This window comes from Dermacentor variabilis, chromosome 6 (assembly GCF_050947875.1).
Source record: "Dermacentor variabilis isolate Ectoservices chromosome 6, ASM5094787v1, whole genome shotgun sequence".
Classification (NCBI taxonomy): Eukaryota; Metazoa; Arthropoda; class Arachnida; order Ixodida; family Ixodidae; genus Dermacentor; species Dermacentor variabilis.
The window spans coordinates 82,541,577-82,556,713 of NC_134573.1; the positions used below are offsets into that span (position 1 = coordinate 82,541,577).

Below are 15,137 nucleotides of genomic sequence, written 5' to 3' on the forward strand. Positions count from 1 at the left end.
CTTAAGTATGACTGCAATGTGATGGCGACTAAATTTTTTTTTTTCTGGCTAATAATCTTCACAGCGCGCTTCGTTACCACAGCACCTTAAAGAGCTACATCAGCCTCGGGGAAAGAACGGTAGAACCTGACATGCTCTTGCTTTTATAAGCAATTGAAGAACTGCGGCTAAATTGACCCTCATTCGCGCATTTTATTCCAGAGCCCGTGGAGAAATAGAAAGAGGTGCGTGTGCACGTGCTCGCGTTATGCGACGAGCTCTAGACGTCTGTAGGAAACGCTCACTCGTGTCGTCACAAGAGAAGTATGCGTGTGATCGTGGCCTAATGAACAAAAAGAAAGAGAGATCGTGGCCTTGTGGCTCAGGTATTACGATGTGGGCGCTTGATTCCAGCATCGGGTCAATTTTCTTTTTTATTGAAGACGCCCAGAGCAATGAAACACAAACTCTACTATCACAAAGTGCCTCGGAATACCTAAAGAATGCTTCGCAGGGAAATTAAGCGCGCGGCGGCGATACAAGCGGCCGAAGAGACTGGAGGTGGTGGCCACGAGCGAACGAGATCAGACGCGGCCGAGCCAGCGGTCAGACAGCCAACCAGGCACCACCGAGCACGAACGAGATCGGCACCAAAGATTCAGGGTGGCTGTGAGTGCGACGACTGTGGGGCGTGTGTGGGGCACCTGGCACTACGAGGTATTCCCGATCCATGACCTGGTATACGAGCCATGTTTAATCAGCGCAGACCAAACTCCATGTGAATAGAGTATCGACCAGCGCTATGCGGTTATCGTAGACTAAGCTAGACCGAGACTATTTTCATTCGTCATCCATTTAACAGATACGACTGTAAAGCGATAGCTTCTTTGGCTCTTCTGCGTACCTTCCCGTTCGTAAGTCCCTAGCTGTTTATGGAAGGAGAGTCAACTTGGGCTGGTAGCTATTGTGCTGGGTGCTGTCTTCCCAAACAAACAACATGGGCCACTGTATGTCGCCGACAGACCACATAGCGCGGCCATTCCCCCGGAATGGATGGGCCTAGGTCGCACAATAGCAATGCAGCCTAAAATATATTAAGTGATAGCGCTCCAACCGCAACAGACACTTCCGCGTCGACTTCAGAGATAGTCACTGCAACGAAGCTACAGTCAGAATACTACGGATTTGAGATAGTGGCGGCGGATACAGTGGTTCAACTGGAGCGATGTGACTGAAACAAGTATAGCCAGTCGTGGTGTCATTTGCTTTGGTTTTGTCAGTGAAATTGGCCCTTCGTACGTCTGTTGACGTGCCCGTATTATCTTCCGATTCACCGATAGCATGCGGATATGCAGCACATCACACAATAAAGCTATCGCTGAAATTTACGATCATTTTCGATGCTTTCTGTCAGATTCTTTCTTTTTCTATTCTTACATTAAAGCTGCCACTACTTACAAGTGTGCTTGACAGAGAATTTGGAAAACTTTCGTCCATTAGTATATTTGTGGTAGTTATCAAAAGCCACTCTGCGCCAGATTACGCCGCGAGCGCCTTTACAAGTTTAGTATCATGGTGGCGCTGTATTGCCAATACCGAAATTAGCCCCAGTTTAAACCCAATGTCTATACTTTTCGGAAGCGAAATGCTGCACCCTATATTATCCTTTTTGAAATAGGTTGCCTCAGTGCAGTCATTATTAAAGAAACATGCTTACTCGGTTGATGTCATATGTAGATGACCAGGCGATCTATTTCTAGTGCACTGCAATGCATTAGCATGCTTAGCGTGGTACCCGTTGTATGTATGTATGTATGTATGTATGTATGTATGTATGTATGTATGTATGTATGTATGTATGTATGTATGTATGTATGTATGTATGTATGTATGTATGTATGTATGTATGTATGTATGTATGTATGTATGTGTGTATGTATGCATGCATGTATGCATGCATGCATGCATGCATGCATGCATGCATGCATGCATGCATGTATGTATGTATGTATGTATGTATGTATGTATGTATGTATGTATGTATGTATGTATGTATGTATGTATGTATGTATGTATGTATGCATGCATGTATGTATGTATGTATGTATGTATGTATGTATGTATGCATGTATGCATGTATGCATGTATGCATGTATAACCGTTTTCACGACTACATGGGTCACTGGGTAGACCTCAACAGAGCATCCCCATGCCGAGACTGTCCCGCTGCCTATCCACACAACTCGGCGTAGGTCACTTGCCATGACCTTCTGTGGCGCGTCACGGGCGTCTCCCCTCTTTCGGACTATATGTTTAACATATGTCCGTCTATCCAGCGTCCAATCCGAACATTGCAGGCGTGGCGCATTCTGACGCCAACCGATTTCTTTCTTTCGAATGCGTGTGAAGAATACATTTTTTCTATAACACTGCCACGGGCATTGCACTGTGGGGAACGATAACCAAATTGAAAGAAGGCACCAACGGTTTGACCACGTGACCCCTTTTTGGCCCGCCCATGAGGTAACGCCCCAGTGATAACCCAAGAGTTACCTCTTGGGTTATCACTTGGGTTATCTAGCTAAGGTAAGTAAACTGGAGGCGTCGCTAGGGTTGAATTTGATGTCTTGATACCATTAGCTAATTCACCCGACGGCATCGCCAGAGCTCGAGGAGATCCCGAATTTTGCCAAACTAGGGCCTTCCTCCATAGCACCAGCAGAGCTTCGTTGAGCCCGTACAGGCCGGATTCAATGAGAGGTGCCTTTAAAAAGACGCTACGCGGTTACTTTCGAGCAGGCTTAATCCCAACTAATATCGCTCAGTGACGTTTCGCGCTTCAATGAGAATAAGAGCTGCCTGCGTGAGGGATGCACACAGTATCGAGGACCACCACAGCGAAACTGTTAGCGGGTAGGATGTTAGGCTTTAGGACATTGTAGGCCCGTCACGTCACCCAGAGCCGAGCATAAATAACACCGTCATATTCCAAAAACGGACAAGTCAAACTTACGGCTCCTGGAGGACTTGTGACCCGTCCCGTTCGGTATCTGTACCTGGGCAGTCCCTCGGTGCAATATTCAGGGCACTCAAGAACGGGGGCTGTTCGCATCCGTCTTACCCCGGTTGGGCTGATCCACGCCGTAAAGCGTGAAAATTGAATAACGTATTCAGAAATATTCGAACTCGTAATCTGCATATCGCTTGATCAAATATACACAAGATGAAAGCGCCAGTCAATTATTGGTCACCCAATTCATTTCATATATACATAAACTACAATGTGATCAAAAATGGTTGTGACGTGTTAGTGGCGCTAAAATTTCTCATTAGGAATACAAGATTCGGGCGGTGGTAATATGGTTCTATGTGTTATCAGCTCTCTTATCTCGTTCGAAGCCCTTCAGCAGTATAACTGTCGGCCAGCTATAGCGGCATTAAATGCTGTCACGGAGGCATAACTAGTCATTGTCGCTGTTCTTCAGTCATGGCAAATCTGAGCGTTGTAACGAACAATGTGATCAGAGTTGTTGAAATAAGCAATGTGCTGGAGCCAGCCTTTCGACTATTGTATTTTAATGTGCTAGAGCAAGCCAAAAGAAGTCAAGACAAGTCCTTGTCGAAACGTTGCTGCCAGCGACATTACATATTCGGCCGAAATTGAAGTGAGAGCATTCTTCCTGTGAATTTCTCTCTTATTTTGCTGACAATCAAAAATGTGTTCGTAAAACAAACCAATTTGCGTTATATGTTATTATGAGCCGATTGGTTCCTATATCCCATGCCACAGCCTTCTATGTACAAAGGAAGACGGTGAGTCACTGCAATGCACCACGAAACACAACCTAACGTCGCGTTCTGTAGTGCATTGCACATACAAATAGATAGCGCGAAGGCACTGTCATCGGGCCTTAAGTTTGCGCCAAAAAGTGACTCGAAGAAATCTGTGCAGAGCATCACATGACCTCTATATAATCGGTTAAGATGAACAAGAGCACGAGACACGCCTTTCCTGCTCATGTCTCAGTAGATCAATCATGTTCAGTTGTTCATCAAATGCTTATTTCGATAAATCTTAAGGAGGCTCATCCACGCTTTGCAGCATCCATTAGGTTTCATCTGTTTGCAAGAGTGATTTGCAAAAAGCCCGAATGAGGAGGGCGAATTGGGGCAACCACCTGTAACGTGAGAGGAGTGAGGGCCGAAATATAAATATGTGGAAACTTTGGAAAGCCGCTTCAACTACCTTTACGTAAAGAAGTCGGCATGAAAATCCTGGCATTTGAAGTAGGCGTTCTTAGTGAGCCTCTATGCAAGAAGTGAAACTGAAAATAATAAAGGGAGTGCTTTTAGTACAGATAGCTTGGAGCTAAAGCTTGACCATTGTCTATGGGAAGCGGGGTCACATTGAGTGTGAGATCATAATGAACTTTCAAAGAGGTGATCGTGCCGGGCCGTCAACCCCCCTCCCCCTACCCCCCCGATGCTGCAGTTTCACAGGCAGCAACGTCGCTCATGGGCGCTTCATAGAAGCTTCACACAAGACTATCACGTTCAGCTTTTTGCAATACGGAAAAACTGCAGTCTTTGGGCAACGAATTTCAATTCTGGTGCTAAAGTTGACCTATTCATTTTCTCTAAATCGAGTTCATGTTCCGCCAGTTCAACCAATCTTAAGATTAATTGTCCGATTCATCGAACCACTTTTAAATAGGTGCTGCTGTAAGAAAAGCAACTCGAAAGGAATAATTTAATCAGCTATACCACCTTGCCTATTTCCTTTCGAACGTTTCCGAATGCATTCTCTTTAAGAATATGTAGTGTTGCAAATTTTCTTTGCTTCTTTAAGCTAATGTTTTAAGCACCCCGTCACATCCAGTGAGTTGGGCAGTGCAAACACTACACTACTAAAGCAGACAGTGTCAAGAGCATGGCTACGTACCACGTGACCATTACCTCGGTTCCACGGCATGGGCGCTACTCTCACCATCTTCCGGTGGTTTTCAACACAACGGCTGCTCGCTCGCGTGTTGCCCAAGGTTTCCGACCACCTTCGTCACAACGATGCAAGAGTGGAAGGAAAAAAAAACAGTGAAATGTATTTGACGGGTCTTGCCGAGTCATTCGTTATAAGCGTGTTGATTATTTTATTTATTTATTTATTTATCAGCATTACAGCTAGTGGATAACTTCATTGCCCGTGTAGGTTCGGTTCAATCAGTTTCATGCAATAATTACTAGTGGGAACTGTGGCTGCAGTGTCTGCGGCAGCTGCAAGCGGGTAGGTTCAGCCAGTATAGGACTGATGGTTAGTAAATTTATTTGCCTAAACGTCTTCCTTCTGGATTCAAACGGCTTCGTGACATTTTCAATAAGGTACTCTATTACAAATAACGAACTACCTCTTAAAATTGTGCGACTGCAGTATTTGAACACGGGACCTCTAGATCAGATGAGGGATATTGAAAACCCTTATGCCAGGGAAACATACATCGATAAACGGCGTAGAACACTTATTAATTTCGCGCGGGAAGCCAGCGCGTCGAAACTTTTGGCCACGTCGACGTGCTGAACCGCTGGCAGTAGTAGCATATTATACGTCTTCACGCGCAGTCTCTTGTATTTAGAAAGATTATATATATATATATATATATATATATATATATATATATATATATATATTGCTTCGAAATGGAGGGCAATAACGTGACTTAATGCGCAAAAAACAAAGCCTCAAGAAAATCTGAATCCACAAGCTCAGTTCAAATCCATGCGCTACACATCCCATGGTGGCTGAACGATGGCAGCGACAGAGTTCCCTCTAGTAATTACTGCAAGAAACTCGACAGTTCAGTTGAACAGCAATTTCCTAACAAGCAAACTGTTTCAACGCTGAAATAAGCTATAAGGTCCGCAGTCAATATTCCCTTAAAACACCAAGCACATTCCATGTTTTTTTTTATTTTTACACCTATAGAAATAGATGAGAACTAAAGATTCTACAATTCCCAAATACTAGAGTGCACTGCGTAATGCTATAATTTAGAAGTGCACCACAATATTTTCCTGTCCGTGAATAAAAGTAACCTAAGAGTACACATGTATAGGAGGCCACAACACGGCTGAAAGCCAGGCGAACCAGCTTTAGGCAAATATATGTATGTGGTGCATGACAGAGAGAGGAGGGGAGATTGTTTCACATAGCAGTGAAAGACCTGATGACCGCAGCTGAACTGTCTAGTGCATGGTTGATGCCTGAAAATTGGCCAGCGGCGGGGGCACGGACAAGAAGATACGGAATGATGACACACGTATAGTATTCAAGGCCGACATCGGCCCCTCGCCCCTGAGCATTGTGATGGCGCGCTTCTGCTCTGAACAATAATATTTGGGGTTTTACGTGCCAAAACCACTTTCTGATTATGAGGCACGCCGTAGTGGAGGACTCCGGAAATTTTGACCACCTGGGGTTCTTTAACGTGCACCTAAATCTAAGCACACGGGTGTTTTCGCATTTCGCCCCCATCGAAATGCGGCCGCTTCTGCTCTGAACAGAGAGGAAGGAAAATCGTGCACAAAGCTGATACGTGCGCTGGCATAAGCTGCTTTGCGAACTGTCTGCGAGATCGGTACAAACGCATAAAGCAACGATTCTGTTGTGCCTGCTATGTTGCGGGAGCAAATCCTGCTACCTCACGCACAAAAGACAAGGATGTTGAATTTATGTCGAGAGGGAAGCAATTTCAGGCACAATTGAACGCGACTCCCCTGCTACCCTATTGTGTGCCGGAGCGTGCGGAACCATATGTCTGGTACGGTCAAACACTGTTTCAAAGCCGACAGCACAGCCGTGCCCCCTAATTGCTGGCATCACAAACAATGTAAAAATGGTGGTAGCTATCACTAGAAGCGGTGTCGAGGGATACGTTTTAGACACTATAATTCATTTCGTCCCACTCAGCGTTCTCTATCGTACTAACTGCACTCACATTTTTGTCAGCTTACTATGGGATGCATGTGATTTAACATGGAATGCACAATTCCAGCTCGAAAATCTTGTTGTCATGGCCCCTTCAAAACTGAGATAACTAGCTGTAACGAAAAATGTGGGACGCAGTATGTCGGGCCCGGCGAAACCAAGCAATGGAAGCACAACGGTTGCTAATTACAAAGAAGGCCCCGTCAAGATCACCGTTACTTTGCCTTACAACTTGCCCTGCTTCCAGTAACGACACTTGGCTGGCGCTTCTAGCGCCTCCGCTGCTCGCTCACGTGTTGCCGACCTTCCAGACGGCACATGTCTGTCGAGCGAAGAGCAGTAAAAACGCAATAAATAACACGATGTAGCTGTTTACGGAACACAACGAAATCAGCCCCAGAGCTTCGGTAACACTAAACGTTCACGGCACATTAATTTGCCTTAATACACTAAACACTGCATGCATGTCGCCATTTTCCCTTTTCTTTCGGTGAACTATAAAAATTAAAATGGAATCGCCTTTCCCACATCAAAACGCAACCGACGTGGCCACCTGAAGTCAGAGGCAGCAATTAATCCGCTCTGTGGGTACTTTTTCACGCGACAAAAAAGAAGTTATTCGAATGTACTCCAACCTCCTGTTGATCCTGTGCTGCTTTGCGAGATGTAACTAGGTCAATAAACTATCGATGAATAATGACACAGGGTGTAATGTCAGTGGGATATTTCGTATAGCTTTCAATCCTTCGAAGTTTTCGGCAAGGTTTACGCGCTTGGACTGATTCTACGATTTTGCTGTCCTTGATAATCGTCTGTGCAGTTTCCGAAGAATAAACCCCACAAATATTGTTCATGAAATGCTGGTTGGGGTAACGAACTATAATGGAAATCCTCAATGATGTGATATTTTATTCCGCCATGTCCATTACAGTTCGCTGTTACACAAATGCTTTATTTCTATAGTATTTTAATGGTACTGAACCCAGCGTAACCTTACTAAACTGACTTTCCATTCCAGAACATGATGAAATTGATGACAAAATACAAACATCGAGGCAGTTCAACTAAGAGCAGGGTGACTGGTCTTCAGATCCATTTGTAGGGTGTTAAATTTGTTGCATTTGTCTTTTTTTAAGAAAGCCGATAACGACGGCCCTGATCGTCTTCAGCGAACTTCCACTCATCTTCGTCTCCCATCAAAGAAAGAAGGAAAACGATACTTTATTCACTGTCGCCACGGGTGCTACAAACCGCGCCCCCTGTGACCGCTTTCCGTAGAGAGAGAGCAAACAGCAGGCTACTTCGAATCGCTCGCCAATCAGCGCGGAATTCGGTATCCCAGACTCAAAGCATGGTGGCGTCTGTTGATGAGATTCGGGGGGGGGGTCATCACATCGCGAGAAATGACGATACTTTAGCGGATGAATACGAAAGTTGGGTGCCTTAGCACAATAACAACAAGTTGGTAGCCACGGTCTGCTGCGAGAGGTTACTGTTGTGGCAGTAAACGACTACAAATTGATGAAGACCGCAGGCGTTATTTCTCTCCAGAGTTGTTCCTTGCCCTACCTACCGTCGCGGACGCACGCCAAATGTGTACACATGTTTATGTTTAGCGAATTGTTCAGTACGCCAGTCAATATTCAAACGTAACACGTTAAAACAGACGTTTGGGCGAGTTGGTAAGACATTTGAAAGAGAACAGCGCGGTTTTTCACGGGTACAAGCAGGGAGAAACGACCTGGACGAGCGCTGACTTGCAAACCAGTTCCAAGTTGCACAGTTGCAAGTCAGCGTTCGTCCGCGTCGTTTCTCCCTGCTTGTCCCCGTGAAAACCGTGCTGTTCTATTTCAGATATGTTTCGAACGTAACACTTTTGCGAACATACACATTTCATCCAAAACATCTAGCCTGAAATATACATGTATTTTTTTATTTTTTTGCCTAGCACGCACGCTACCGCGCCCGACTTATGTTAGGCAAACGATGAATATCCAGAGGGGAAATGTCTTCCAGATTCTCTCTTCAGTGTTTATGACGACTTCATCTTTCTCCTCTGGATTTTCCGAGCAGCGCTTCCAGAGCACGGCCAGTCCAACTAGCGGAACAGTGCCGGCCAGCATAAAGGTGGTGATCGCGAATATCACCAGGCCCGGCGAATGGAGCACGAGGCGGAACAACTGGACAGGAAGTGCGGCGAACACATGTAAGCAGTGGCGAGTGTGAAGTGTTACGGGACACAGCAGCAGCATGGCTCTTGCACCAGAACATCGTAGTTTCCACTAACCCGTGCAAAGCCAGTCTTCGGGATCCGCGCGTGGCTTCAGGCACAACCACTGTTCGTTACGGTTTCACCCGGACCGCGTCTACCATCTGCGATGGCATTCACCCTCGCGGAAGGTAGACGGAAGGCTGTGGTCTTCACGCTCCCGTTGCAGCGGGACCTGCCAGCTGTTCGCTCCCGAGCTGCCCGATCTCGCATATTGTTAAGAATGGCTCGCTGAGATGCAAGTTTTGCCAGCCAGTTGCGACAGCAGCGGCAACCTTGTCTCGGAACGCCACCGTTACCCTCTAGCCTCGTTGCCATTGTGCCTAAACGAGCTTGGCGGACAACTATTGTTATTGAGCCCGCGGGAATGACTACTGAGACCCCTTCTCACGCGCCGACCAAGACGCAAGACAATGGGCAGCCGGTGGGCGCGCTGCGGGGGTCAGCTCGGAGGAATAAAATGCCCCTACGGTGCCTGGTCATCTCCCCTACGGTGCTTCGTCATCTTCTCTAAAGTGCCGGTCAACTCGCCTACGATGCCTGCACGGCCGTTTCCGTCACCTGGGTATCGGGTGAGGACCGAGTGTTTATAAACCGCTGTTGTGCGGCTGCTCAGGACACTCTCTCTCAAGCAGTCATGTTAGACTGTACTTTTTCTCTCGCAGTCATGTTAGACTGACGTACTTTCTCTCGTAGTCATGCTTGACGGATGAACTGCATGTAAATACTGTAAATAAACCCATATTCCTCGTTCTCGATGAGAAGCAGTCCTTCCCTTCATCAACGTCCTCAGCGTGGATAAGTTGGACGACGGCATGGGCCAGCTACCTTCTAATTCATGCCGGACTCCAATCTTGACAACGGGTTACGAGCGATGGGATTGAGCCCCCAGTCCTGACAACTGGCTGACAGCGCTGAGATGGACTTTGCGACGTGGTGCTGTGTCTGCGGTGAGTGCTTGGTTCTTGCTTTGACTCTCTAGGCTTCATTTTGTGGTTGTTCTGTTTAGAACGTAGGGAAGCTAGATTGTTGAGTGTTAGCTAGGTTGTGTTTTCCTAGTTAGATTTAGTGAGCAGGACCGAGGCAGTAAAGCAGCAATCGTAGAGTTAAAGAATCTGCTGAGAGGCGAATTGTTGATTGTTGGTGTGGAACTGAGCCTGTAGACGTAAAGGGAAAGCCCGCAGAAAAGGGCGAGGAGAAAACTAATGGGGAAACCGTACAAAAAGAGCAGAAAAAAAATTCGAATCTTTTAGGCCGATCCGCTGTTATTAATGCCACAAACTGGGACATATAGCTGTAAACTGCGGGAAGCCCAGTGTAGTTTTTTCCTACGTAGATGAAAAAGACGAAAATATGGAACTTTTAGGCCCGTATCTTCACGACGTGCAAGTTAATGGTAAACCATGCCGGGTGCTGCGAGGCAGTGCCGCCACGATGGACATTGTCCATCCGTCTTACGTGACGGTAGATGACTTCACCGAAGTAGCATGGATCAAACAGGTTGTAGAAGAACACAGCGTGTGTCTGCCCATGACCAAAGTCAAGATCAGTGGACCATTCGGGGAGCTAGAGACTGAGGCTGCCGTTTCGAAATTTTTGTCACTGCAGTACCTGTACATTTTTTGGAATCGTTCAAATCGGTTACTGCGTAAAAAAGGGCTTAAACTGGGAAAGGGCATAGTACAGGCATTGACCCGCGGCCAAGCTCGTAAAATCGCGTCGCTTTCGGCTGAATATGCACAAGCTGCTCCAGCGGAAGCAGAAAAGGGGATAACTTCAATACCCGAATCCGAGCTAGGCCCGAGGGACAAAAAAAACAGTTGAGGAGAGCCTGCCAGCTGACCAGTTCAATGAGAGCGTATCACTAGAGTGTCAAAGTTCAAGCCTGCAGGAAGAGCAAACTGACGCAATCGCAAGCGAGACAGGGTCGTTATTATCACCGGCCTCAAAGAACTTTGATAAGCTCTTACGTGTGGACAAAGAGTCCCTGGCAGCCGAGCAAAAGAATGATGACAGGTTAGCTAAATTACACCACACAGCATTGCTAAGCGCAACGTGACGATACATGAGAGAGGAGGATTGTTGTTGTATCGGCACTACAGAGATCGAAAGGGTACGATTTTAGATTAGTTACTTGTACCTACTAACTACGGGAGGACCATTAGAGTCTGTCATGGAAATGGGTGGTCCGGCCACCTAGGCATAAACAAATCAAAAGAAAGATTGCTTATGGAATACTACTGGCCTGGCTGTTTCAAAGACGTAGAAGATCATGCGACGCCTGCCAGCGCTCGGGTAAATAACGGAACCTTTCAGACGACATGTGAAAGACCCGGTAGGGCCTCTACCAAAAACAAAATCGGGTTACCGGTATTTGTTTACCATGCTGTGTCCAGCTACAAAGTTTCCAGAAGCAATCCCTCTGAAAGAGCTCAGCTCCACCGAAGTAGTAGACGCGCTTTTGACAGCGTTTGCACGAGTTGGGTGTCCAGCCGAAATTCAGGCGGATCAAGGGTCAGTATTCACCAGCGCACTGACTTCCACATTCTTGCAAAAGTGCGGGCTAAAGTTTATACACAGTTCCATCTATCACCCTCAGTCAAACAGTGTAGAGAGGTGGCATTCAGTGCTTAAGCGAGTTTTGCGTGCGCTCTGTTACGAGCACAAGGAGGTCTGGGAGAACTGCCTGCCGGCAACTTTGTTTGCTTTGCGAACGGTTCCACATGAAGCGACAGGGTTATCGCCAGCATAACTAGTGTATGGGAGGACACTCCGTTCTGCACTAAGAATGTTAAGAGAGATGTGGGAGGAAAGAGGAGAGAGCCCAACAGTGGTTGAATACGTGCTGAATCTGCTGGAACGGCTAAGCGCAAACCAAGAACTAGTCGGAAATAACATGGGGATAGTTCAAAAGAACGCCAAATTCTATTACGACAAGAATGTGAGGCTTCGTACGTTTAACGCCGGAGACCAGGTAATGATCCTCAAACCTTCAAGAAAAAACAAGCTTGAAGTTCACTGGGACGGGCCCGTTAAAGTGTTGCAGAAACTTTCAGATACTAACTATGCTATGAAAATGCCCGGTCGCAGGAAGGAGGTGGATATATCACTGCAATTTGATGAAGTCGTATATAAAGCGGAGCGGAGTCGTTAACTATACCATCAAAGAGCAGGATGGGACTAGTACCAAGTTTAAGGAGTATAGGGCGACCTCCAACTCTGAAATCGGCCTAGAAGTAGTAGTAAAACATTCTGTAAGCTCGCACGCTCTAAGACCTGAGCAGCTAGATGAGCTAAAAGAGGTGTTAGGGGAATATCTCGACAGATTCAGCGATCGGCCGGGTAGAACAGAACTAATAACGCATGAAATAGAGCTGACATCAACCGAACCCGTAAGATCAAAGCCTTACAGGGTGTCTCCAAGACAGTGAGATTATGGAGGCAGAGATACAGCCCATGCTAGAGTTGGGAGTTATTGAGCCCACTGAAAGTGAGTAAACGTCACCGCTAGTACTGGTAGAAACCCCTAACAAGGACTCTCGTCCGTGTGTTGACTACAGGAAGTTAAATGCCATCACTAGGGATCAGCTGTACCCAATACCCAATATTGAACAACGAATTGAAAGAGTTAGCGCCGCTAAATACATTTGAACTATAGATCTCGTGCGGGGGTACTGGCAAGTTCCCCTTACAGAAAGTGCCAGCCGCTATGCCGCATTCATCACACTTAGGCACTTTTCGCCATCTCGCACTCAGCTTCGGGCTGAAGAACGCGCCGTTTAGCTTCTCTAAGTTAATGAATATAGTCCCAAAAGACTCGCAGGAGTTCGCCTTGCCATATCTTTATGATGTAGGAATTTTTTTCGGACAGCTGGGAACAACACGTATCGCACCTCAAACCGGTGTTCTCACTGTTGAGGGAAGCCAGCTTAACGATGAAAGCGGAAAAGTGTAAATTTCGTTGTTCGCAGGTTACTTATCTGGGCCATGTTGTAGGCCAGGGGATGAGACGGCCGACCGAGCTGAAAATAGCTGCGATTGGAGAATTTTCTCAGCCGCGCGCGAAAACAGACCTTCGTTCATTTTTGGGACTTGTGGGGTACTATCAACGGTACATTCCGAATTACTCACAAATGGCACGTCCATTAACAGACGTCCAAAAGGGAACACCAAGTATCGTACACTGGGATACGGACAAAGAGAACGCTTTCCAAAGCTTGAAAACGCTATTGGTTTCTCGTCCTGCGCTTCGCGCGCCAGACGACAGAAATGAATTCATAGTTCAATGGGACGCAAGCGACAGAGGTATGGGCGTGGTACTTAGTCAGGTCGCCGACGATAACGAGGAGCATCCTATCCTCTATGCCAGCCGTAAACTAAGTCTAAGAGAGGAAGCCTACAGCACTTCTGAGAAGGAATGCGCTTGTTTAGTTTGGGCCGCCCAGAAGTTGTCGTGTTACTTGTACGGAGCGAAGTTCATCTTCGTGACCGACCACTGTTCTCTGACGTGGCCCAATCAAATGTCACACAAAAATGGCCGCTTGATCCGATGGAGTCTCACACTCCAAGAGTACAACTTCTCCGTTAGATATAAGAAGGGAAAGTTGCATAGCAGTGCGTATGGTTTGAGCAGACTCATTTGATTTCTACGTTTGAGGGTCCCGCCTAAATTTTAGGTAGGCCAAGACGATTCCCTCTCATTTGGCAGGATTCCCTCCATGATTGCTGAATTCGGCAATCATGGAGCAGTCATGGAGCAATCATGGAACAATCATGCAGCAGTCATGTTAGACTGCGTACTTTATCTCTCGCAGTCATGTTAGACTGACGTACTTTCTCTCGCAGTCATGCTAGAATGATGAACTGCATGTAAATGTCAGCACGAAATTGCTTGAAAAATTGGCATAGCGAGATGCAGCATTTTTTTTTCTGCACTTGTGTTTTCTTTGAAGCCTAGCGGGTCTAAAGTGAGAGCCAAGGTACGTCATCTCGGCGCAGACCCGTGTTGTGGGGTTCGTTTTGCAGTTGCCTGTCCTTGTTGGATGTTTTGGGACGGTGACATCATTACACAAGTGGTTGCTGCGAGCCACGACATCACCCCCTGGCCACCAGCCGTTCTCTTCCTGCCCAGCGGTTGTCAGCGCTGCGCAGTCGAGATTTTCCGGACCATGGAGGCGCTTTTAAGAACGGCCCGCTGAGATGCAAGTTTTGCCAGCCAGTTGCGACAGCAGCGGCAACCTTGTCTCGGAACGCCACCGTTACGCTCTAGCCTCGTCGCCATTGTGCCTAAACGGGCTCGGCGGAACAACTATTGTTACTGAGCCCGCGGGAGCGACTACTGAGACCCCTTCCCACGCGCCGACCAAGACGCAAGACAATGGGCAGCCGGCGGGCGCGTTGCGGGGGTCTGCTCGGGGAATAAAATGCCCCTACGGTGCCTCGTCAACTCCCCTACGGTGCCTCTTCATCTCCCCTACGGTGCTTGGACGGCCGTTTCCGTCACCTGAATATCGGGGGAGGACCGAGTGTTTATAAACCACTGCTGTGCGGCTGCTCAGGACACTCTCTCTCTCAAGCAGTCATGTTAGACTGCGTACTTTTTCTCTCGCAGTCATGTTATACTGACGTGCTTTCTCTCGTAGTGATGCTAGACTGATGAACTGCATGTAAATACTGTAAATAAACACATATTCTTCGTTCTCGATGGGAAGCAGTCCTTCCCTTCATCAACGTCCTCAGCGTGGATAAGTTGGACGACGGCATGGGCCAGCTACCTTCTAATTCATGCCGGACTCCAATCTTGACAACGGGTTACGAGCGATGGGATTGAGCCCCCAATCCTGATCATATCCACTTCGACTGGCTTTTATGCAAAGTGTGAAATGCGAATAATAGGTAATTATTATTATT

General features: G+C 46.9%; 1 protein-coding gene across 20 annotated transcripts in view; it reads right to left on the minus strand.

The window, feature by feature from the left end:
- Positions 1-15,137, minus strand: part of LOC142584895 (uncharacterized) — an 84,936-nt gene that overhangs the window by 36,564 nt on the left and 33,235 nt on the right. For 8 of the 20 annotated variants that reach the window (XR_012828959.1, XR_012828972.1, XR_012828968.1 and 5 more), the window contains one exon: positions 4,922-5,030. The exons of 10 other annotated variants lie outside the window; for them this stretch is intronic. Coding sequence is in view for 2 of the 10 variants with exons in the window: in XM_075695223.1 (XP_075551338.1) it covers positions 4,922-5,030 (109 nt within the window). In the remaining 8 variants the exon portion in view is untranslated. Of the gene's footprint in view, positions 1-2,992; positions 3,111-4,921; positions 5,031-8,792; positions 9,139-15,137 lie in introns of those variants that run through there. 2 more of the 20 variants (XR_012828973.1, XM_075695226.1) reach the window with 2 other exon arrangements.